Source organism: Acanthopagrus latus, chromosome 1 (genome assembly GCF_904848185.1).
Source record: "Acanthopagrus latus isolate v.2019 chromosome 1, fAcaLat1.1, whole genome shotgun sequence".
Classification (NCBI taxonomy): domain Eukaryota; kingdom Metazoa; phylum Chordata; class Actinopteri; order Spariformes; family Sparidae; genus Acanthopagrus; species Acanthopagrus latus.
Genome location: NC_051039.1, coordinates 2,614,357 through 2,636,331, shown reverse-complemented (window position 1 = coordinate 2,636,331; position 21,975 = coordinate 2,614,357). Strand labels below are relative to the sequence as shown.

At 42.5% G+C, this 21,975-nt stretch overlaps 3 protein-coding genes across 14 annotated transcripts in view; 1 reads left to right on the top strand and 2 right to left on the bottom strand.

The window, feature by feature from the left end:
• LOC119019102 (CREB3 regulatory factor-like) overlaps window positions 1-11,494 on the bottom strand; it is a 36,020-nt gene extending 24,526 nt beyond the window's left edge. For 2 of the 12 annotated variants that reach the window (XM_037097359.1, XM_037097425.1), the window contains exons 1-3: window positions 9,791-9,877; window positions 9,201-9,304; window positions 6,672-6,823 (exon numbers count right to left, since the gene is read on the bottom strand). The gene's annotated coding sequence lies outside the window, so the exon portion shown is untranslated. Of the gene's footprint in view, window positions 1-1,882; window positions 1,950-2,649; window positions 2,984-4,999; window positions 5,794-5,865; window positions 6,002-6,671; window positions 6,824-7,138; window positions 7,187-9,200; window positions 9,305-9,583; window positions 9,691-9,790; window positions 9,878-11,478 lie in introns of those variants that run through there. The other 10 variants (XM_037097402.1, XM_037097387.1, XM_037097395.1 and 7 more) reach the window with 10 other exon arrangements.
• LOC119019295 (leiomodin-2-like) lies at window positions 6,044-8,170 on the top strand. The gene is made up of 3 exons (XM_037097753.1): window positions 6,044-6,291; window positions 6,568-6,658; window positions 7,112-8,170. Exons 1-3 carry the CDS (start codon window positions 6,110-6,112, stop codon window positions 7,148-7,150), a joined length of 312 nt encoding a protein of 103 aa, XP_036953648.1. The 5' UTR covers window positions 6,044-6,109; the 3' UTR covers window positions 7,151-8,170.
• Window positions 11,495-12,007: 513 nt separating the features above from the next.
• Window positions 12,008-21,239, bottom strand: atpv0e2 (ATPase H+ transporting V0 subunit e2). Its single transcript, XM_037097764.1, has 4 exons — window positions 21,018-21,239; window positions 20,011-20,058; window positions 18,276-18,374; window positions 12,008-15,677 (listed from the first exon to the last, which is right to left on the bottom strand). Exons 1-3 carry the CDS (start codon window positions 21,119-21,121, stop codon window positions 18,281-18,283), a joined length of 246 nt encoding a protein of 81 aa, XP_036953659.1. The 5' UTR covers window positions 21,122-21,239; the 3' UTR covers window positions 12,008-15,677; window positions 18,276-18,280.
• Between the last annotated feature and the right edge of the window lie 736 nt (window positions 21,240-21,975).

Here is a 21,975-nt window from a genome sequence, read left to right as displayed (position 1 = left end):
GTTATCACCAGCTGCGACAAAAAAGATTAACTTTGATTGTTTTTTGGGTTATAAGTGACACAACCTGTGCAGGAAATGAAGGAACAATGAGCGAGCCGGACAGAGGAGGAGGGAGGACGAAGATAAAAAAAACAGATAGGAGTTAAAGCAACATTATGTCACTGTTTGTCACATTTGTAGTGGAGTCTGTTTAAAGGGGAACAGAGAGGACAGAGTGGATGTACTCAAGGCCAAACATCAGCTTCCTCCAGCTAACTGAAGGCTAACTGAGTAACTGAGCATCAGCTTTAATCTTAAAAAGAGAACTTCACACTTTCTCTTCCTTCTTCGCTGCACAGTTTTAAACAAACAAACACACCTGGTGCCATTTTATCTCTTCCTTATAAAACAATTAACCCTGCGTAAAGTCCAAACCCCAGCGGTGTGTTTATCCATCTCTCAAGACTTTGTCACTTCCTCCATCTGTCAAGTCAGCCCTGGACATGAGTTAGCATGAGTCAGCGTTTGTGTGTCTGAACCCTTTCTGAGTCAGCTCGGACGGTTCTGCACGTTTAAATATTCATCATGGCCAAAATTATCATCGGACGTACGAATCACGTGAGACAAAAACAAACCAGCTGCACCATCACATAACAACAGATCCTGGAACAACAACAGCACATTTGTTCAACTACATTTTAAACATTGTATTAAATGATGCCAATATTGCTCCTACTTGTGAATGCTTAGGAAGAAAATGTGCCTGTATACGCTGACGATGTTTCAGTTTTTGTAGCAAAAATCATCCGAATAAATCAACATGCATCTGTGTCTTTGTCCTGATGTATGACATTATAACTGTGTCGTACTGACTGTGCTGTTTAATTTACTGCATGACTGAAACAAAGGCTGGAGAAGGCGGCTGCTAACAGGCCGAGCGAGACGACGGAGCTCGTCAGGCACATTTAACATCATCACAACTCATCTTGCAAACAATTTGAACTCAAACTTTCCAACTTGTAGACAGAGCAATGTACACAAAGTGTGTGTAGTCTATTGGAAGTGAAGCGGTGATGACGGTGAAGTCGTGCAACAACATTCATTAGCTGTATAACGTCAGCTTTTTTTTTTCCTTGTACTTCTGACGATTTAATTTACAAAATCACAAAAGTGGAGATTATCTGTTAAGATTAATCCACAGGACAAAATCGTGCTGTAAGTGTCATAAACTTGTGTTTTCCCTCGTAGATTATTCTCTCTAATAATCCAGAATCGAAAAAGAGGAAAAAAAATTTAAAAATCCACTGGCTTTTTGTCAAGGGGAACCGTGGCGGCGCTGACTTCCGGGTTGGCCAACAACAACACGTCCCTCCCTGCAGCACTCGTTCAGTTCAGGCACCGTTCTCTTGAGAGGATTACAGACACCACGACAGTGTGTGTGTGTGTGTGTGTGCGTGTGTGTGATCATGTCACCATTTCAACAGTGTGTCTCAGTTTTCTATGGCACAGAGAGATTTATCCGGCTGTGGCCCTCTACTACAGTTCGGGTTCGACAAAAGGGGGAAAAACAAAGAATATTTCCAGTCGTGGTCCTTTATCATTTAGCTAAACTTGTCCTCTAAGGAAACTGCTCCTTCGACTCCACCCAATACGGTTAAACTCCACCAATGGGGTCGTCTTCTGCCTGCCTGCGTCAGTTAATGTTCGTGTAACCAAAACTCCCAAATCTCCATTAGCGAGGAGGCCACAGTGCAAACGACTGATCAAACCGAGCTCCTTTCAAACGGGGACATGATGAAACACCGAGCAACACTAACACACACACACACACACACACACACACACACACACACACACACACACACACACTCTGAGGGAACAATGCAGACCTACTGTTCGGTACCTGTAGGAAAAACCAGGAGAAAGCGTCTCACACTGACCCAGGTTCATTGATTCAAGAACAACACCATAATACGCTCTCTGTGGATTGACCTCAGGCACACAAGAATGAGGAAATGGGGATTGGCTGGGCGGTTATGACACTGCCTTGGCACGCCGCATGGAAAACTGGTATTTGGCACACAGGGCAAGCCAGCTACCAACATGCTGCGCACACAAACATTTATCACACGCATGCAGTGTTTTGAAGGAGATAACAAACTGGTGGAAGAAATGAAATAAAGCGATGAGCCTCGCAAACGTACGAGGTATACGCGACTTTATCACGGCGCTCCAGCAGCAGAGCTACGAGTGTTTCAGATACAAAACGCCGCGGGTTGACATGAGGATTAAGATTATGTACATTTCTATGTCAGTGTCTTGCGTGTAGGACAGTTCAGCTCGTTCAGATGGAGACAGTTTGTTCCCTGAGGCAGCACGATCATAATTTTTTTAAAAAAAGGTCCTCATACATGTAAATATTCACCTCAGTGACGTAAAACTCTTCTAGGAATTTAAGGTGAGTTTACACAGTGAAACCCGACCTCACCTCACAAGGCTCTTATTTATATTTGTTCACGCTCCGGCTCATATAGGAGCAATAACAAATCCAGCGACCGTTTATTGTGTGTTGGTCCAACATAGGCTCGGTCCAAAGTCTCCGCGCTCATAAACACAACCTCCGCAGACAAAGAGTTCACAGAAAAGGCAACAAAAAGGAAATTGCTTTACCTCAAACCACTCTGGGTCAATAACCACCGATAAGCGCTGGCTTTACGTCCAGCCAATGATCCATTTGGACCTCTGTAAACAAAGACTCCGCCGCCACAGCAGATGCCAACACAACTGAGGTTTACGTAACAACTACAGCAAACACACGGCGACAACACAAACATGTTTGCCAACATTTTCCGTGTGGTGAGCCTGTGGTTCATATAGTTCAGTCTGTTCACGACATGAAGTTACTTTTCCTTGTTACGTAACGAATATTTCAGTACCATCTCAGTCTCACAGCAGCTCTGGGCTTTTCCAGCCGCGGGGAGGTGAAGTCCTGCTCTCCTGCTGACTGCCCCGCGATCCAATTCCACAAATATTTCAAGATCCGAGACGTGAATTAACCAAAAACAATGTTGCAGTTTGTCATAAAAGATATTCAAGTATAAGACTGTGAACGTAGGCAGTCAGAGAGGTTATACAACAGCCGTTATCTTGTTTACCACTCAGAACAACCACAAACAGAATCCCTGTAGAACCGGTTCCTGCACGTTAGCTAGCACACAAACCCGGCGCTGCACTTTGGCATCGCTGCAGCCGCCAGTGTCGTCAGATTTACTGTGATTTACACCCGGCTGACGGCCATTTTGGTCCTGGTGACTGAGCAGGTGAAATAAACTACATGATTCTTCTTTTCTTGAGTTTCAAAATCATCTTTTAAGTGGACAAACATCGTAACAGAATCAAATCTCTCTGTGTCCAGTGTTTCTGAAGAAAAAGGCCCCACGAGTAGAAAGAAGAAGGAGCCGCGTGATTGGTCGACTAGTCGGTTAACATGTCAATATTTTATTAATGTTATATTGTGCGACTGTTTCGACTGTTGTGAGTGTTTTCTAACTTCTTGGAAGAGTCGACAGGTCCGAGTTCGAACTTCCCCGTTTAAGCTCCGGAGAAATAAATCCTTAGAAAACGCTCGATATAAAAAATAGATCCTGTAAACTTGCAGCAGGGAATTCAAATGTATTTTTATCTAACATGACATACGTATGTTTTTTAGTCTGCAGCTGAATATTACTTTATCGTTTATGTCTTCAGATTCACATCAGACAAATAAAAGCAGCAAATGTTGATATTTTTGCTAAAAAAAGTCTTACGCAGGTTTATTTCTCAACATTTCAGCCGTTTTATATATTTAAAGTGTATAATAATGTTTATATTATAGTATATGTGTAATATTGTGTTGTTATAAAGAGTTAAAGGTTTATAAAAATCAGTTATTATGCTTTAATATCAGTGCTGTGATGTGTGTGAATACTTTCAATTGTTTTCATCCCACATGGTATCAATGAAACTTGTTTTGTTTTTTTAAATATATAGTAACTTTCAAAATAAAAGTATGATAATAACGCACAATCTCTTTCATCCAAACAAGAAGGGCAAGTCACTGTGACATAAGGCAAATATAGAGCAGGAGCAGTCTGACCAGACAATGAACCTTCAGCAGCTGGAGGCCTTTCAGCGAGAAGAGAGAGAGAGAAATAAATAAAAACCCTTCCTGTGTGTTAGAGGACGGCACGGCGACGGATGGATGGATGGAGGTTACGCACGGAGAGACGAGAACGTGGATGAGGATGAAGAGGAAAAAAAAAAGTAAAATTAGGCAGGAGTCCACAAAGAGGCAGTGATGGCGGAGAGTGTGCCCGAAAACAGCGAGGAGGAGACGGGGGAGAGCAGGAGGGGGGGAGAGGGGGAGAGACGGTCTGGCTGTCTGGGAGGCCAATTTGCCAAATTAAAGCTCCAAAAAATCTGGGCGGCGGACAAAAGCTCCGTCTCGCCTGGGATCTCTCCAATTCTCCTCTCATTAAATCTAAAAAAGACTTGAATCACAGCAAAGATGAAAAAAATACAGAGCGAGCACTCTGAACGACCTGGATGCGCCCCCTGTCTCTCCTCTCCGTGTCCTTGGAGCTCCGCTTCCCGGAACGATGGAGAGCCAAAGTGGCCCCCCGTCTGCCGCCCCTCGCCTCGCCTCGCTCCACGTCCATCCGGTGCGCGTCCCGCTCTCCCCCGCACACGAAAAAACCCACCACCTAATGTGCGGATGAACCGATCAGTGCAGCAGCAGAACTGACGGGGCATGACGGTGCCGTGTGTCCGCACAGCTGGAGAGAACAACAGCAGCAGCAGCAGCAGCAGCAGCGGAGGAGCCGGAGCTGAGCGGGGAAGAGACGGTGCCATGGTGGCAGCCAGCAGCCAGCAGTGTGTGTCCCGCATGGCCCCGCACTTTTTCACCACTAACATTTATCACTGCACATTCACAAATCACGCATTCTCACTCTTGCAGAACATAAAAGCGTAAATTTCCTACCACAGCGAGCGGCGGGCCACCACGCGTCGCGGAGTATCCAGCCGAGACAACACGGATCGCTTCAGCGCAAGACAACAATAAAAAAAAAAAAAAAATGGGGCGCAGCTGGCAGTGCCACCGGATGTCCAATATTAATTGTTAATACGGCCGATTTCTGCAGCATGTGGATCGGCTACACGTCTCACAAGGTCCGGGGGAGGGGAGGGGGGTCCGGGTCCTGCTGCACCCAGGTGTGAAGTCAGCTCCGGTCCACGCTGCTTCACACTTCGGTTAAATATTAAAGTTGATCATTAAAAAAAAGAATAAAAAAATAAATAAAAACAGAAATCACAGAGTAAGTTTCGGCTGCTGTTTGTCCACCTGCAGGTGCTGCTGGTGTGACGTTACCCGCACAGGCCCGGACAAGTTCAAGTCTCCCACAAGAAGAAAAGAAGAGAAAAGAAAAGAAGAAAATCTGCGTTTATCACAATAAAACTGGAAAGTTTGCAAAGAAAAAACAGAACCACGCTCGGAGCTGGATGTTTATCTCCCCGTGAGCGCGCGAATATAAAATGTAACAGGCGTGTAAATGTGATAAAAACGCAGCTTTAACGTGCAGATACGCGTGAATCCTCCAACACGGTGCGTGTGAGAGCGGCTCTCCTGCGCCCCGCACGCCCCGGGATGTAAATCCGTGTGAAAGTAGCCATTTTTTTTTTTTTTTAAATCATAGAAGCCCGTTAAAAAGCCTCCACGCCCGCCTCCTGCCTCCTCTATACACGCGTGTCAATAACTTCCAAGCCGTTCAACTCGCATGCAAACACCGCGTATGTGCGCCTATAGGCGGGGAGAGGGAGCGAGGGAGAGCCGGGGGAGGCGTGCGTTACCTTCTCGCGTGTCCTCGGATGTCCCCTCGGAGTTAAGGCTCCTCCGGACCGGGGGTAAAATGTCGGCCTCGGCCTCTCCAGATGATTTTATTACGCACCATCCGCGGAGAGGAGAGGAGAGGTGCCCGCGCATGGAGGGCGAGCAGCGCCGGCCCCCGCACAGCCCCGCAAAGATCCCGTTCAACCTACAGCCACATGCAGGAAGTTAGTTTACAGTAGTAGCAGCAGCAGCGAGCTGGCCTACATGGCGGATAAACGGGACAGAGAATATGGTTGTAGGACTGTTGAGCACCCCCCTCCTCCTCCTCCTCCATCTCCTCCTCCTCCTCCTCATGTCTCTCCCTCCCCTCCATTGGTAGAGGAGCCGACTGTTTGGGAGATGAGCGGGTGGGAGAACAGAAACAGTCTGAAGCAAATCATTTATTGGTAAAGTTTAACCGGCTCGTGCAGCTGCACCTCCTCCTCCACCTCCTCCTGCTCCTCCATGTTGGCTCATACAACAACACAGCAGCACTTTCTCCGGGTTCAAACCACTTCTCTCGTTCTTTTTTCTTTCTTTCTTTCTTTCTTTTTACGCACACAAAACAACGCGCAGACTGATGGAGGGTGTGGATCCGCGAGGCTCGCTGTGTTGTGTGCTCTTTGTTGTTGTTGTTGTTGTTGTTGTGTTGATGTTGTGTTGTTGTTGTTGTTGTGTACCAGTGCCGTGGAGTGTGTTTCACGGTGCGTAAAGAAGGAAGAGAAGAAGAAGAAGAAGAAGCAGGAGAAGAAGAAGAAGAAGAAGAAGTGCGCTGTGAGTGACTGACCTGCTCGAAGTGGGAAGTGTGTCAGCTGTAAAAACACTTGTGATCGGCGGGTCGGTGGGGGCACCTGAGTTCACGGATAATCCCGTCAATCCCCGAGAGATTATCGTGCGGGGTTTCCGGCCGCGGGCGGGGACGGCCTTCAAAATAAAAGTCTGAAAAAGGAAATCAAAAATATAAGTTGTATATTGACATTAGGCAACAAGATTACACATTTTAATGAGAAATCTGTTTTGAATCAAAGCTGCAGTTAAGCTTATATTAAAATAAATATATGATAATAATACATATACATTGCAATATCCATCTCTGCTACAATCCAGGTCAAACTGTCGGCAAACTGAACAATATCATTATAAATATTATGACATTATTGTTATATTTTTTATATATTGTATGTCTTTTAAGTATTTCTATTCTAGTTTGTTGTTTTGTGCCTACAGATCAAAGCAAATCCCTCGTGGACTTACTTTGGGCAATAAAAGCGGACGATTAGAAGACGACATCGCATCAAAGAGCTGAGGACAGATGAGAAGATTATGGCCAGTAAATGGAATAAGGGAGTAAGACGAAAAGAAAAAAGTTGTCCAGAAGCAGTAACAGGAATAAAAGATGGAAAGAGGTGACTTCACATAAAAGTAAAGGTTTTAAGAAGTGATTCACATTCTCAAAAAGGAAAAAAAAAACAAATGCACAGGTTAGCAGTCACTTTAGGTTAGCTGAAGAAGTGAAGAACTGAACTGAAGAAGCTTACAGATCTTAAGACGGGTCGGCCACCGTCCCAGCATCTTACAACACATTACAAATGACCTTTATTTGTAAGATTTTCTTTTCAAAATTCAAATCTGACTTTGCCAAATTAATGTCAAAACTAGATTAGTTAAGTTTAGGTACATTAAATTTAGATAATATAATCCTTCATTAGCCCTACAACAGGAAAATACACATTATCAAAGCAGCAAAAGAAGAAAATAATATTCAAATACGGTAATAATGTTGTGACCATTTTCTTTGATCGGTGTAACATTTATTGTGAAAAGCCCGGTCCTGTGTTTCCGGTTTTGTGCCGGTTTACTGCCGTTACTTTGACTCGAACTGAAGCGCTGAAAACGGATATGGTTTGTGTGACGACACAGCGCGTCAGAGGGGCGGCGTCAGGCGACCCGTCTTTAAGGACACCGGGAGGAGTGGGGCAGTGAACCCGCTGACCCCGGCAGGGCCCCGGGCAGCTTCAGAGCGGAGCCCCGCTGGAACCGCTTCACCTCCTCACGGAGGTGCTGAGCGGAGGAGCAGACCCCGGCAGGCCGCCTCCACAGCGGGCTAACGACAACTCAACAACCGCGTAACAACCGCTGTACGACCGCTCTCACCGCTGAGGACTCACTGTGGAGCTGAACGTCAACCTACACCAACATATGATCTCATTCATAAAACAGGGGTGGACAAAATAACAGAGACACCTCTCAGTTTAACACAAACGGAATATTCTGACGGTCCATGTCTGTTGTATTCTACTTTTTATTTATTTATTTATTATTTTCTACTTAAATCCTATTTATCTGATTGTATTTTTATTGAGATTACGTTTTTTTTAAATAAAAAAAAATTCACTTTATATAAATATATATATTTTATTCTACTTCATTTATTTATTTATTTATTTATATTTATTTATTTCATTATAAAGTCAAAAAATGTCGTAATAACTGAACTGTTTGGTTCTAAAACTTTAACTGGACGTTGCATTTTATTATGAACATTATATAAAATGTTTTGCTGCCAACTCGACTGTTGAGCCCTTCACGTCTGAAAAAACAAGCTGGTGTAATGGATGAGCTGGGAGAGAGACTGACCACAGTTGAGGGATGATTGAAAAGAGTGTGTAAATATCAGCCAATATATTGATACCAGACCTTTTTTACTCCCCAGTATCAGTGTCAGCACTGGCAGCAGAAATCACTCAGGCTCCATATTTCTTCATTATAATATGTGTAACTCACAGTATTACCAGTGACGTTACATCTGTCTTCATGCTTTTAAAGTTCATTTCTCAACTTCTTTCGTTGACACAATCCTTCAGTAGCCAAATGATTTCAGCTAATGTATTATCACAGGTTATTTTTAACACGTAAATATCCGCCTGCGCTCCACTTCACATTCATACCGTTTATGTCTGTATGCAGAAATTAAATATGCATTAACAGGCTTTCAGCGGCTCCTTTGTGATGAACAGTAACAACCTCCGGTGTTATTTAGGCCAGCTCACGTAGCTGCTCACAGAAGGATTGTTACATGTGTACGTCCTGTTGGTGGAAAGTAGGTTGTCATGGTACAGGAACACATTAAGCCACAGTTTATGAATATTACAGAGGATAAGCTGCGGGGTGTCTGTGTTTATCTGCATCTGTCAGTTAAATCCCATATGTGTGTAGGCCTGTAGGCTGTGTGTGTGTGTGTGTCCTGAAATAATGTGCATTACTTTGGCTTTCAGCTACAGAAATGTAGGCCAACGCATGGATACATCATACTTACAGGACGGTGCTCTGAGCTGAGTGAACACATCAGCGTCCTTCTTTATCTTTGTCTCTCAGATGTGACACCAGTCACTCTGTCGCATAACTCTGCTGCTTTTCTTCCTAAATGTCACATAGATTACAACGGTTTGTTTACTCATTAATCTGCATCCATAATGAGATGGCAGCGCGGCACCGCCACTCATTTATTTACAGCTGTGAATTATAGATAAATGCTCGTCTTCTTGGGTGGAGAGAAAAAAAACAAGATACATTTCATAAAACGTGACCAGAAAAAACTGCCGGGACATCACGGGTACGTTTTGCCTGTTTTGTTTTCTGAGCTTTAACATTAATTTAATGTCACTCTGATTGATGAGCATTTTAAAATAAAATTAATACCATTAAAATCGCTGTTTTGTCCTCCTGTGGATTAAAAATGAGGTATGGTGAGGACTCGTCATGCTAGTTAGCATGATTAGCTAATATGAGTCTGTCGTGCTGTCGATCGTATTTCCAACATTCAGCGCTCAGAAGTTATTTAATAGAGAATGGGGAAAATAAACAGATGACAAAAAGTGAGTGAAACGACAGAAACACACAACTTACTTTGATAAACTGAGGATGATTAAGTTAGCAGTAAAAATTTCAAGATGGCGCGTTATTTTCTTCCTCGTTCGCCGGCTGGAGTTCTGCGCAGCCGCCTTGTGCTCAGTGCTGCCGCCGGTGGCTGGTAGCGGTATTACAACAACACACATTCAGACGACTGAACCAAAGCGCTCACTGTGAACACGTCCAAACCCAACTGTTAGATAATAAACCTGATATACTGATATATCACCACTCATGATATACATTTTTGATTTAGTACGGCATCAAACCAGTGTTGTACAAAGCTGCCACAAGTCAGACCTGAGTAAAAGTAAAGATATCGTCCGAAAAGAATAAGCAAGTTCAAATGAAATCAAATCTGATCACTGATCAAATTAATGAACTATCAACCCACTTATTTGGTTCAGATGAATAGTAACAAGTAACTGAAGTAACTGAAGCTTGGGTTACTTCACTTGTAGTGGAGTGGAAGTACAAAGCAGCACATAATAGAAATTCTGCCAGTAAACTACAAATACCTGAATAGTACTTGAAATAATACTTGTCAAACCTTTGTATAAAAGCATAATTATGATGAAAGAGGCACTTTTAAGATTTACCGTATTGTCGTTTTCAGGTCAAACTCATTTTCAGTGGGAGTGTTTTACGATAGCATCAAAATCGCTATTTTTAAAACACACAGAGGGTAAAGTACACAGAGTTTACTAAAAAGAAAGTTTTTGAGCGACTCATGTTAGCAGTAGCTTGTTCCACTGGCTGGCGTCCTGCCAGTGGAGAAGAGTCGATCTCAGAATGTGACGTAACCTGGAGGACAGTTAAGTTGGAACTACTGTCTTCCAGCAACAACTATCCACGCCAGATCTCATGTGACTTTTCCAGCTTTTGATTTTAGTGTTGTTTTTTAAATGAGGCTCTTTTTTCAACTTCAAGGTCAATATTGTTTTTCGCTAATGACAAATCAACAAATTATCCCCATTTATATGGAACTAAGCTTTAGAAGCGTTTTACACGAAGGCTTGACTCATATACATTAACAAAAAAAAGGTTGCATATTGGTGAGAGTTTGCTTTAAAAGACACAGAGTGACGCTAACGACTTTAGTTTTGTAGATTTAATATGTGAAATAAAGGATGTCAAACACAAATAGCTATTCGACCTGAACCTGAAAAGCAGTTCAGAAGGAGAATATTGGCCTGCAGGTGGCACAAGTGTCAAAATGGCAGCAGCTGTATTACTTTGTTTGACTTTAGACAGAAACATCAGCAGCTCTTCTTCTGTAGTTCTGCTTTCTTGCTCTTTTTCGCCTGTAGGTGGCGCAAGCTGTACTGGAACTAGTAGAAAAAGTACTTTGAACTGACAGTATATCATTTTTAATATTCGATACCTGTTTCTGTTGTCCGTCTGTATCTCAGAGAAGAACGGCACTTCAGCTGCAAGCAGATCTGTTCTAATGCAGCTCACAGTTTCAGTGAGGACCTCGTGTCAGATGACGGCGTTAATTATTTCAGCCTTGATACAAATTCTACATGAAACACTGAATCCTGGTTTTGTTTCGTCATGTGAACGGTCAGATTTATTGATGAAAATCTGCTCGAATTATCAGCTCCCCTCCTGCACCACCCATCGTCATTGTCATCCTTTCAAAGACAATAATCTTATTTCACATGTAGGTAAACGTAGCCTACCTTTCAATCTTCTAATCTCCGACCTCTCTGTGCTTCACATGCAGAAATAAGTCCGTGTGTTGAAGGGAACATCTTCCTGCAGCTGCTTACTGATGTCTTGTTCTCTGTGCAGCGGTGTATCTTCAGGACCTTTCTTGCAGCGGAATACCTGAACCTGATGAAGTGACTGAAATGATTACGTGTGAATCAAGCATGCACGCCTCCCTGTCACTGTGAGAATCTTCTTGTGTGAGAGCCATCCTTGTCCTTGATCGCCAAGGTAACTTGAACAAACCGCCTCATTATTTTCGCCGGTGGGGAGGAGTGAAACATGGGCACACGTGCGGCAGGAAGGTCGTTGTGGGACCGTGGTGATGCTTGTGTTTGTGTCCGGTGTGTTGTTGTATCCTTGTGAGATACAGGGAAAAGGTTAAGATATGTGAGGAGCTGAGTCACGCAGAGAATCCAGCTCGTGTGTGTGTGTTGTTTCATTCACAATGGCAGCAGCATTACCACTTTCAGCAGGAATGTTAATAATGTCAAGAGCGCATTAGACATATATCTTTTTTATTAGGTGCTTCGCACACAACATCGCTCACAAAGAAGCATTTACTTCACACTAACACAAGGTCACATGTAGGATCTCATTTCCTCCAACAATCAGATATGCCATTAAGAAGATTTATGTAACCATGGTGACTCTTCACACACACACACACAAAAACCCATCTCTATCTCCATTTATGTTGCCAAGAATATTTAACAGATAGACAGCAGCCAGTTAAAAAAGGAACTGAACAGATTCACAAGTTAAAAAAAAAAAAGAAAGGAGAAGAAAAAGCAGAGAATGTGACATTTTTAGGGGCCGGTTCTCAGCCGGTGTCGAGTGGAGGGGTTTAATGAAGAGTGTGAAATGTTTTACTACTTTGGTTCAGTTTGTTCGGCCGGGTGAGAGCGATGCCGTTTGTTGTCCGATGATTCACTGACGCTGAGATTGTTACTTCTGTCCTGTTTTTGCGAGCTGAGTGTAGCACATTTTCATCACGAGTGGGACCGAGAGGGGGAGATGTAATCCAAAACCAAAATAGACGGAAACAAACCCAAAACACAAGGGTTTATGGGTACGCAAGCTAATGGTTGGAAAAGCCCGACAGAAGAAGATGAAGTGAGAGCAAACCGCAGTCTGGACTGATGCTCATATTCAGCTTTTTTTCTCTCAGCTGGCATGAAGAACAGGGACCTGAACACACCACCGAGCTGAAGTTACAGGATTTGTTTTGACTCCCTACCAGCAAATTCATCTCTGAGCTGGCAGCTTGTCAGGTGACCAAACTCCAAAATAACTGTGACTTCTGTTTACAGACTCTGGTTCACTTGGAACGCCACAGAGAGAAACTAAATACCAGCATTCTGGCGAGGACAGCCATACTTTCTTTTTTTTTTTTTTTTTTCCTTTTTTGTGTGTGAGCTCAGGTGTGATCAAACTGTAACTGCCTGCACAGCACACGCCACCACCACAACTACCGAAGAGGGCTGGAGGAAAAGATACAACGCAATTTGGTCTTTCTAAAAAGTAGCTGTATATTGATTTTGATTCTTTTTGGCTGAAGCAAAGTGGTTTTAGAGAGAGGAAGAGGATGGGGGAGGGGGGTTAGGGATGGCGTTAAGGAAGGAAGGAAGGAGGGAGGGAAGGAGGGAGGGGTTGGAGATGGGGGAGTGGAGAGGGGGAAGGCATAGTTATGGTGGTGGCTGGCAGCTCAGACTCTTAAAGCATCAGGAAGAGGCAGGTGAGACACACCGGCATCGTAGTCACGGAAAATGGTTAAAAATACACGTTAAAAATAATAAAATAGGCAATCGTTCTGCCGAGGTTACGTAAGCCTAACTGCTGGAGAAGGAACTGAGTATATGCTGGTATGCGGATGTACGTACGTAGCCAAGAACAACCACACTGTTTGTTGGTGTTGGCGACTTCCTCTGATCATGAACACTGTATCACATAACCATACTGTCTCTCTGCCCACAGGCTGTTTCAAGCTGGCTCGTACCGTGAAGACGGCAGTATATTGTCGGCTATCAGTGGGCGATCAGCTGCAGCGGACCAGACAACGGAAATAACTTTGACCTGCTGACTTCTAACTGACCTGATGTTATTTCCAGTAGCTCTCTCACTCCATACTCAAATGCATGTGTACAGATTGACCTCGCCAACACGCGTCTTCACAACCATCTCGTCAGGCTTCGAGCTACGTGCTTGTGGCGTTTAACCAATCAGAGTACAGCAGAATGATAGATGATTAGATTTGACATCAATCGATTTCAGTAATATAAGTAGATGCTGATGGCCAATGAGAATTGCTCGCCTGGGTTTTGCTTCTGGCTGGCGTCACAGATTTATACTTTCCTTGGCTCCAGGAAAGTTTTACACATTTGAGGCCTCGTTTCATAATAAGCGCAGTCATAACTGACCTCGTTTATCAGTTCAATTTGTCCTGCTGACTGTTTCACAGCGGTAAAAACAATATGGCTGCTGGGGAGTTTTTATCTGCAATACTGTGAGCGGCCACTGGGTAAACTGGAAGCTAGGTTGAGCTGTGCCATCGATCAGTTACATCAGAGTTCATCTCTCTGACAGAAGAGCAAAGAACGCAGCTGAAGGTTTTTCCTGATGGACGAATGTTTCGCTCCTCTTTCACCCGACTGAGTTCAACTTTTGCGACTGGTTCCACTGGTGGTAACGCTCCTCTACTGTAGCTCTGATTGGTTGAAGTGACAGACAGATGGTTCGTCCAATCACCTGCCAAGTTTTATTTTTTTTCTCAAAGTGTCTGCCCTTTTCCAAAAAAGTTTCTAGCCGCTCCATCCCAGATGGTTCTGTGTTAACGAACCATCTGGAGCGTCAGGTTAGGAAGATTCATTTACACCATTTTGGGGATTTTTGAAGCCGACACATTCATCATTTCCTGAAACTTTTTTTTTTCTCTCTACGGTAAATCAGCCAAATAAACAACAAACTTCAAACCAGGGTTTCCTGCACTGTGATCTGCCTTTCATTAAATAGGCAGAGATAGACATCACTGAAACGACTCTTTCCAGGGTTTCTAACAGATTACAGCCAGTAAAAATGTCTGGAAAATGTAATTTTCTTGTGTTAAATGTCCTCTTTTCATCTGCTACTGCATAGACGGGAGGGATCACTCTGCCTCAAAGAGCCCCTAACCCTGAAAGAATTAATTAGCTGAAGTTTAAATGGAGGAGTTTGGTGTCACTCTAGTTAAAAAGGCTGATTTTAAGGAGGAAACATTGGAAAATGAAGTTTTGGGGGCGAATAAAATGCTCAGATAGTGAAAATCATCAGCAGCCTTGACCGAATACAACGTGTCCCTACAGTGCGACCTACAGTACGTCTGTACACAAGCAGGCGAGAATGGGCAGGATTTCATCAAAAAGGGGGTCGAGTGGAAATGGACTGAATTGAGCGATGAGATCACCATGGCAACGAGGACCTCCGCGGTGCAGAGCAGGGAAGGTGGGGGAGGAGGGGGGAGGATGTGGGAGGGAGTTTCATGCTGAAGAGGTCTGAAGTGGGAGGGAATCGCTCTTCACTTTTTTTACGGTTTTTCGGGAGATTCTCATGGCCGCGGTCCAAGCACTCACAGTAATGAACTCTTCACACACACTTACAGACTCACTCACACACACACACACACACACCATTACATCACAGATTATAACAGTTATATAACAAGACCCTGCGGACACTGAGGTAATTACAGTTTGCTTACATCAGCGCCCGCAGGCCAAATAAATAAAAATGCCTTTTTTTTGTTTTTTTTTCTTTAAATAAATTCATGTTCCCTGATGGCAGCAAAACCCCAAAAAATGTAAACAAACACACAATGAACTAAAAATATCTAAGGATTGCACATTTCAGAGATGGAGGATTCTATCTACTCCTAACAGACCTGTCATCAGGAACAGCAACTTCAAACTGTGTGTGTGTGTACCGGGTCAGAACCAACATCATGTAGCTTATCAAACACTAGTGTACATACGCCTAATATATTCAACCCCCCAAAAACTGACAGTTTGTTGTCTTATCGATTCTTCTGATTGTGTGTTTGTGTGCGTGGGAATGTTTTGACAGTCAGGAGTTACGTTGAAATAAAGTCCAGCCGACCACAGGATAGGAATGATGACAGGTGTCACAGCACACACACCTGGAACACAAGAGAAAAAACAGGTTTCACAACAAGCACTTTTCTCTTTAAGGATCCCTGTTTTTCTTGGGAGAGATCTTGAAAGTTAAAAACGGTCAAAGTCTGCAGCCACAGAAGCTCCTCTGTCCCACAGAAAACACTGCTCCTGAAACGCCTCGTCAGTAGCCCCGCCTTCACTCCTGATTCTTGTCACCATGTCACACATTTGCATAATTTGCTAATTGATTTTAAAGATGTTATTTTGAGATAGAAAGTAACATAATTTAAATTTAAATGGCCTCATGTTAGGCATTATTCATAAATACAACATAGCTTTGTGAACAATGTGCATGAACAAACCTTGTGCCTTGTCTTTTTTTTAATTTCTCTTCACTTTTTCCTTTCTGATTATAAAACATGAACATATTTCATCATCCTGTCCTGTAGTTATATCGACTGAGAACCACATCACATATTTTAATCATTTCCTTGAAGTAATTACATGTGTAAATTGGCTGTCTACGTATTGTTATTATTTATTTTTACATTATTTCAACTGATAGTGACAGTGTTTTACTGTAATAAGGTTGTGTATTTACTGAATCATCTTAGTTTGCTGGTTTAAACTGCAGAAGCTGAACTCCTTCAGAGAGGAAAAAGAGAAACTCGTCTCTCCGGTCGTTATATTTCTCCCAGCTAGCTGGCTGGTTGTTAACTTGTTTGCTTGTTGAATGCCTACATGTGGCTCGACGTACCATATTTGCATGTAAATAAGTCAACCTAACCTGCAGGCAATCAAATTTAACATGTGGCACTTCAAATGTAGCCCTTTTCCCCGGGAAAACCACGGACCTGGCAACCCTGATCGGTCGACTCGCATGTTTGGCAAATTTGCATTTTTTTAATTTATTTTTTTTTCCAGTTTTTTTTTGTTGGCTCTCTGTAGTTTATAGCAGATCTAAACAAACAGAGATAATGTCAACACAAAGTTCAGGTATCAGAATCAGTATCTGGACAGGAAAATCAAAGCCAGGTCAAAGCGAGACGCAGCACATCTCAGTACTTTCGAGCACTGTGCGGTCCAAAAGCGCGAGCGTCTCAGAGCCAGCGCGCCTTTGAAAAATCATCAAAGTGTCATTTCTTTGCATTTCGCCCAGCTCATTTATTTCATGCAGTTGATAAATATTCAGCCCTGAATGCCACTTCTGTCACCACAGGCAGTTTAGTGGCAGGGATTTTTTTTCTCTCTCTCTCTGCAGTTCTGAGAGGGGAAGATGAAGAGGTTTTTAATTTGCAAATACGCAAAGTATAGCACACAGCTCGAAGGATCAGAAAGTGTTGGCACAAAGACGCCAGCAGAGGAGAAAATATACAAACGAATAATGTTCTCATTCTCTTTCAAATCCCTCCATGTTTCCTCTCACTATTTAGCCTCCTTTTGTTTATTCTTGCTGCTCTGTGAATATTTATGGAAACTGACATAACACCAAAGAGCAATAAAGCTGCGATGAGCAATAATTTAGTCAGACACTCGTCATAAAAGGCATAATTAGACGTTTCATCGGGGTATCATATACATTTATCCTCAAACATGGTGAAATGTGCAGGAAGTGGCAGCATTTGAAGAGCTTAATTTATACATGATAAGCTTTACAAAGTGTGTTTCTCTTAATTTACTATAATTCAGATTAAAGGCCTTTGATTAAAAGTCATTACATCAGGATTTAATAGAGGTCCTGTGTGTGTAAATGACGTTTATTTTTAAGTATGATTATATCTGTACAAATTAACTTGTAAGAGCCAATCTGTTACTCTCAGGTGACGGCGTATGGCTTTCAGTTATAGGTAATTAGTCTGTGAAGCAAGAGTGAGAGCGGAGGGATGCTGTAACATCTAATTTTTCATGATAAATATATGAAATATTCGGCTCCTGCTGTCAAAATTTGTTGTTAAAGATCTGGGACGCTGCAGCTTTACAAGCAGTGTCGTCAGAACCAGTTTTCTAACTTCGTTATAGTAACTAAGTATTAAAGTATCTTCATCAAAACAGAAATAATCCAGATTTGTGTGTTCAGCGCAACAACATTAAAGTATTTTCCCATCACCTGAAACTCTTCTGTGTTCTCTTCTGCCTGTTAGCTCTGACAAGAAGCGACCTAAAAAGTCTTTACTCGGGTCGATGCGTTGGTCTGAAAAACTTTTTTTGCTTCACTTGTTGTGTTAGCGCTGCTCTGTTGCATTTTCTTACACCTTAGCACGCTCACACCCTTTCCCTGTCCTTGTTCAGTTGCAACATGTTAAGTTTTTCCAAACAGAACTCCTGCTGTTCTCTTGTCAAACAAAAACCTGTCACGCTTGACACCTTTAATGAGCTTTAGCACCTTTAAACAATGGAGCGAATGAGACAAGCGACAAGAAGACGAACACATCGCGAGTGTCGCTGTCAGAGAGGACTGATCATGCTGAAAATCAAATACTCAGAACCGACATGACGAGATATTTGTGTACTTTAGGGACACAACACTACTCACAGTACTGTATTCAATTGGTTTTCAGTAGCTACAGTATATCTGCAGTAGGTTGTAGTGGATCTAGTCAAACAGTGAATGTTCTGCTCACCTCGTTTACTCCCAGAAGTAGCGCAGGTACCATATAGTTTCATTCTTCAGCTGAGGGCCGAACAGAGGGTTGGTCTGGGCCAGAATGGCTATCAACCAACTGAGTAGAGAGAGAGAGGATCATCAACACAGGCACAGTTACTGAACAATAATACATCTCTTCATAGAAAAGTTCTGCTTTTTTAAATTCTGGGGTTTTTAGGCGATCCAGCACCATTTCTGTAAAAATATCAGACAGCAGGAAACAGTTTTGCAACAAAGAGGCGAAGGACACGAGAGAGAGCGCCAGGACTGAAACGAGTCCAGCTTTAACCAACTAAAGCAGTCATGATTTTATTACACTATTAATCCAACATGACTGTCTGCTGCCATGACATGATAATAATAGTATACTAGCACCAACCTGCCAGCTGACCTGGATGCAGCGATGTGTTCTTAATGACCTGCCAATTCTCACGTAACAAGACTTCATGCAGACGAACGCAAAGAAGCTGTTTGACCCGATTATCAACATGACGTGTTTCTTCTTTGTTCCTCTGCATCCTAAAACTCAACTACTTACATAATTTTCAAACTAAAGACAAAACAGTGCTGACTTTTTAAAGTTTGGGGCATCTGCCTTTGTTTGTGGTTTCAGTTTATTAGTGAGGACACAGTCTCTCCCTGACAGACCTGCAGCTCCCTCTAGTGGTGGAAATGATAACCTTCTTCTCCTCACACTCTGTTTCTTCATCACATTTATCTGCACCGTCACGCTCACCAAAACACATCACAAACAAACATTTTCTTCCATGTTAATTCAGGATGATGCGAATGCTGAAACCTCTGTGTTCTGACCGGGTGTTTCTGTCTTCTGAAGTCAGACCTAAGTGATATTTCTACCACAAAAACATTTAAAAAAAACCTTGTGTATGCTCTGGTGCTCTGTAAGTATAATATTTATCTTTCCCCCGCTGTCCAAATCTGTTGCTAACTCTCTCTGGTTGTTTCAGTCGGAGCGGCGGAGCTGCTGGTTGTTCAGCCGTGAGCCTGTCAGGCTGATACAGTCTCAGTAAGCCTCTGACTAACATGTTTCAGTGTATTTAGACTGAAGTTGCTTATAACATCCACTTGGTATGTGGCCAGATCCACATGCACGACCTGTTAGAACTCTTTCAGATCCTTTGAGATGTTAAATATTAGAGTAACTCATCAGTCTCGCCTTCGTCTTCCTGCAGCATTTTCTCGTGGAAGAAATGCATAATGAATGTTTTCCGAGCTCTCCGTCTGATGTTGTTCTCTTTTTTTAAAATTCTAATTTCACCGCTTTCTTAAAACCTTTTCATTTGCTGTAGATCTTCAGTTCTCATTTCTACACAAAGAAAAACATCACTGAAAACTGCATGAAGCAGAGTTTGCAAGTACAGAAAGTTTACCAGAAGACACCACGGCCTCACCACAAGCACCAGAAACGTTTTCAAATGTAAGCCAGAGGAGGAGTTTAAAGGTTCATCACGCAGGTTTATTTCAAGCAGCATGTCAGATAGTAAAGAGTCACATCGCAATGCATGTGACAGCAGCTTAACACTGAAGAATAAGGAGAAAAGGAAGAAGAAGAAGAAGAAAGGAGAACAAGAAGGAGGAGGAGGAGACAGAAGAAGAACATGAAGGAGGAGGAGAAAAAGACAGAAGCAGAAGAAGAAAAAGTAGATGGAGGAAGAAAGAGAAGAAGAAGAAGAAGTAGATTTTGTACTTACAACAAGTAACAGCAGACTGCTGTGAGGATGAGACTGGTGACAATCACACTGTGAAAGAAAACATAGTTACAGTTATGAACTAGTAACAGGAGATGATAGTCTATCGTGATATCTGGGCAGGACAACACTGATATACTGAGCTTGATTCCATCCTGCTGCATGTAGTAAAAACTTAGATTTTGAACCACAAGACGTTCTTCAGACGTCTGTAAGTGAAGCTGACGAGATGTCTTAAAAACTTTCATTCCGGTTCTGCAGAGGAAGTCAACAAAGATGCTTAAGTGACGTCTCTTGGATTCGTTCAGCTGATGTTCAGTTTTAGAAATACTGCATTTAGAAAGCTGTATCTTGATTTGCCAGCTGTTTTTTTTAGTCCCCAAAACTGATATTTTCTGTCTGGTTAGTTTAGCCAACAAAAAAAAATAATTTCAGACCACTTATTAATCATTATCTCAATATAAAATTGCACAGACTGTTCCCAGAAACAATGAGATAGATGCATAACAGGAAAAAAAAAAGTCTAACTGGTCCACCTGGACACTGTTAAAGCACATCTGATATATAATATACATCTATAAACCCAATTGAGTCTGTATTTGGTAGCTAGCTCCACAGCCTGGGAGCCACTCTGATGGCTTCAGCACCACACAGACAAGATACTTTACCAACAGTGAAAACAAACACGAACAAAACTGTCGTCAAATCATTCAACATCATTATCTTTCCCTGCTTATCTGTTGTCGAACTGACCCTTTAACCTTACTAGAGAGGATGGAGGGATGGATGGATGGAGGGATGTGGGTGGTGTGGCGTGGATGCTGGGCCTCCATCACCTGAGCTCGTGTATTTATAACGACACTGTGCAGCTAAGCACGATGTACGCACTGATTTTGACCAATATGAAAACGCCTGATGTGTGAGTGGGAACGTGAGTGTGTGAAATGTAAAAGAAACGAAGAATAGTCGCCGTTAATTGCAGCCAATTAACGGGCAGCTCGACCACCTACCCCCGGTTGGGTCCTTTGGGCACTAAAAACGGCGCCACGACCCCCACCAGCCCCCATAACGTGGTGAAGCAGATCATCGGCAGGGCGAGCGAGTGGGACACCATGGCTTCAGTCCGCGGGAAACGGCAGGAACAGACGAATTAATGTCGTTGTGTCCTCTGGAGATAAAGCGCATCAATGGCCGCCGAGCCTTCCTCGTCGCTTCCGCAATGTCCCGCCCAATTCAGCTAACGAGACACATGATTGGCCCAGAGCGTAGAGACACTGGTTTATGATTGGTTCAGCTGTCCGTCTATCAGGATTACAGCGAGAGGGATTGGACGGGTGTTTGTGCCAGCAGACTGCAGACAAGTGTGGGGTTTTTTTTTCATCGTAATCCTAAAAACGAGAAGAATGCATGAAAATCAAAACATCTGAAGTATTTAAATCACAGTCTTTTATTTTATAACATTAACAAATCCTAATATAAACATTTTAATCGCCATTTTTTCTTTGTATTTTGTATTTTCGTCTGTATTTGTTAGCTGTTAAATCGACTCGTGTTCTTATTTCTACTATTGACTCCAATCATACAAAAAACAAATTAGTTAAGAAATAGCTGTTTCATGAGGAGTCATGCAGAATATATAGTTCATATACATATATCAAGAGAGAGGATATATTGTGATATATGCTAATATAAAGAAATTCTAATATTAGTTTCATCCTCCTTTTCTGTTTAATTCTTAAACATGTACATATATTTATTTCTCCCCTGACTGTATGTCTTAACTTATTATACTCTGGCTACAGTCATTTATTGTTATAAGGCCTTAATATGTAAGTATGTATGTGAAATCAAAATGCAACCCTTATAAATGATATTTTATTTGTTAGGCAAACTGCAGTGGATGGCCTTGAACAGAAATTACTGATAATACGACTTTTTGAGATATGATTTATGTTAAACATATACTGG